This window comes from Oncorhynchus kisutch, linkage group LG10 (genome assembly GCF_002021735.2).
Source record: "Oncorhynchus kisutch isolate 150728-3 linkage group LG10, Okis_V2, whole genome shotgun sequence".
Classification (NCBI taxonomy): Eukaryota; Metazoa; Chordata; class Actinopteri; order Salmoniformes; family Salmonidae; genus Oncorhynchus; species Oncorhynchus kisutch.
The window spans coordinates 35,744,795-35,745,853 of record NC_034183.2 but is presented as its reverse complement, the minus strand read 5'-3'; the positions used below and the strand labels follow the sequence as shown (position 1 = coordinate 35,745,853).

At 36.1% G+C, this 1,059-nt stretch overlaps 1 protein-coding gene across 1 annotated transcript in view; it reads right to left on the bottom strand.

Annotated features, from left to right (window-relative positions):
* Positions 1 to 400: 400 nt before the first annotated feature.
* Positions 401 to 1,059, bottom strand: part of LOC109897526 (E3 ubiquitin-protein ligase RNF138) — a 3,687-nt gene continuing 3,028 nt past the window's right edge. Inside the window, exons 4-5 of the mRNA XM_031832794.1 lie at positions 933 to 1,040; positions 401 to 829 (exon numbers count right to left, since the gene is read on the bottom strand). Coding sequence (XP_031688654.1) covers positions 749 to 829; positions 933 to 1,040 — 189 coding nt within the window. The 3' untranslated portion in view covers positions 401 to 748. The remainder of the gene's footprint in view (positions 830 to 932; positions 1,041 to 1,059) is intronic.

Sequence of the window (1,059 nt, the reverse complement as noted above, 5' to 3'; positions counted from 1 at the left end):
ACAAGGCGGGACTTATTTAAATTAGGTAAGAGAATAAAACGTGATTTCACAAAAAACACTTAATAATCCCACCTCCATCCTGCCTCCTGATCCAAGTGTTTGACATGGGGGAGGGGACCAGTAACAATATGATTCAACTTTATTAATGTAGCAGAAACAGTCATTTGTCATACTTTAGTAGTCCTACTTTGATCTGGTTTCATCTAAATATCATCAAATTTCATGAAAAACATCATATTGACTGTTCGGGACCTTTAAGAAAAAAACATAATAAATTGCTGTCAACTGTATTACTATTGAATATTTAATAGTCCCCCATTAGTTTATGTAAGAGTAAGGAACAAATCTACAGCAGAACCAGCAATACAAACATAATTGCAAACAAACACACACAACCGCATACATGTTTTATCAATTCCTTTATTATAGTCAAGTATATACAAAGACATGAAATGGAAAAGTATATCAAAGCTAGTGTCAATATTATAGTTGGTAGATTTTATGATAGATTTATCAAAATATCTCTACAGTATGTAACATGTCATGAGTGTTTATTTATTTATTGGCAGTTAGACTAGTTGCAGTAAATTAGATGTCATACACTCAAAAGAAATAAAAAATTGACAACATTACAATTTTCATAAATGAGCAGCTCTGGCATCAAAATATTTAGCATATTACTTAGTACACGAATCATGATGACATTGTTATTGCTAAATTGCTAGTTAATAAATTATATCAGTCAAGATCATCTTGGATTCAGGTTGGCATCTCGGAGAGACTCAATGATGGCATATTGCACGTTCAACGTATCGGTTTGATGGATATTCTGTGGACCAAATAAAAATATTTTTAGTGTGTGTGCGTGCGTGCGTGCGTGCGTGCGTGTGTGCGTGTGTGTGTGTGTGTGCACGCGCGTGTCTGTAGCCTACCGTGTAGTCCTCGGCATAATAGCAGTGTCTTAGGTTCAAATGTCTGATGAAGTTCCTGCTGATTTGGTTTGGGTTACCGTGTGGTAGAGAGACACACACCGGACACACCTAGATGGCACCAGAGAGC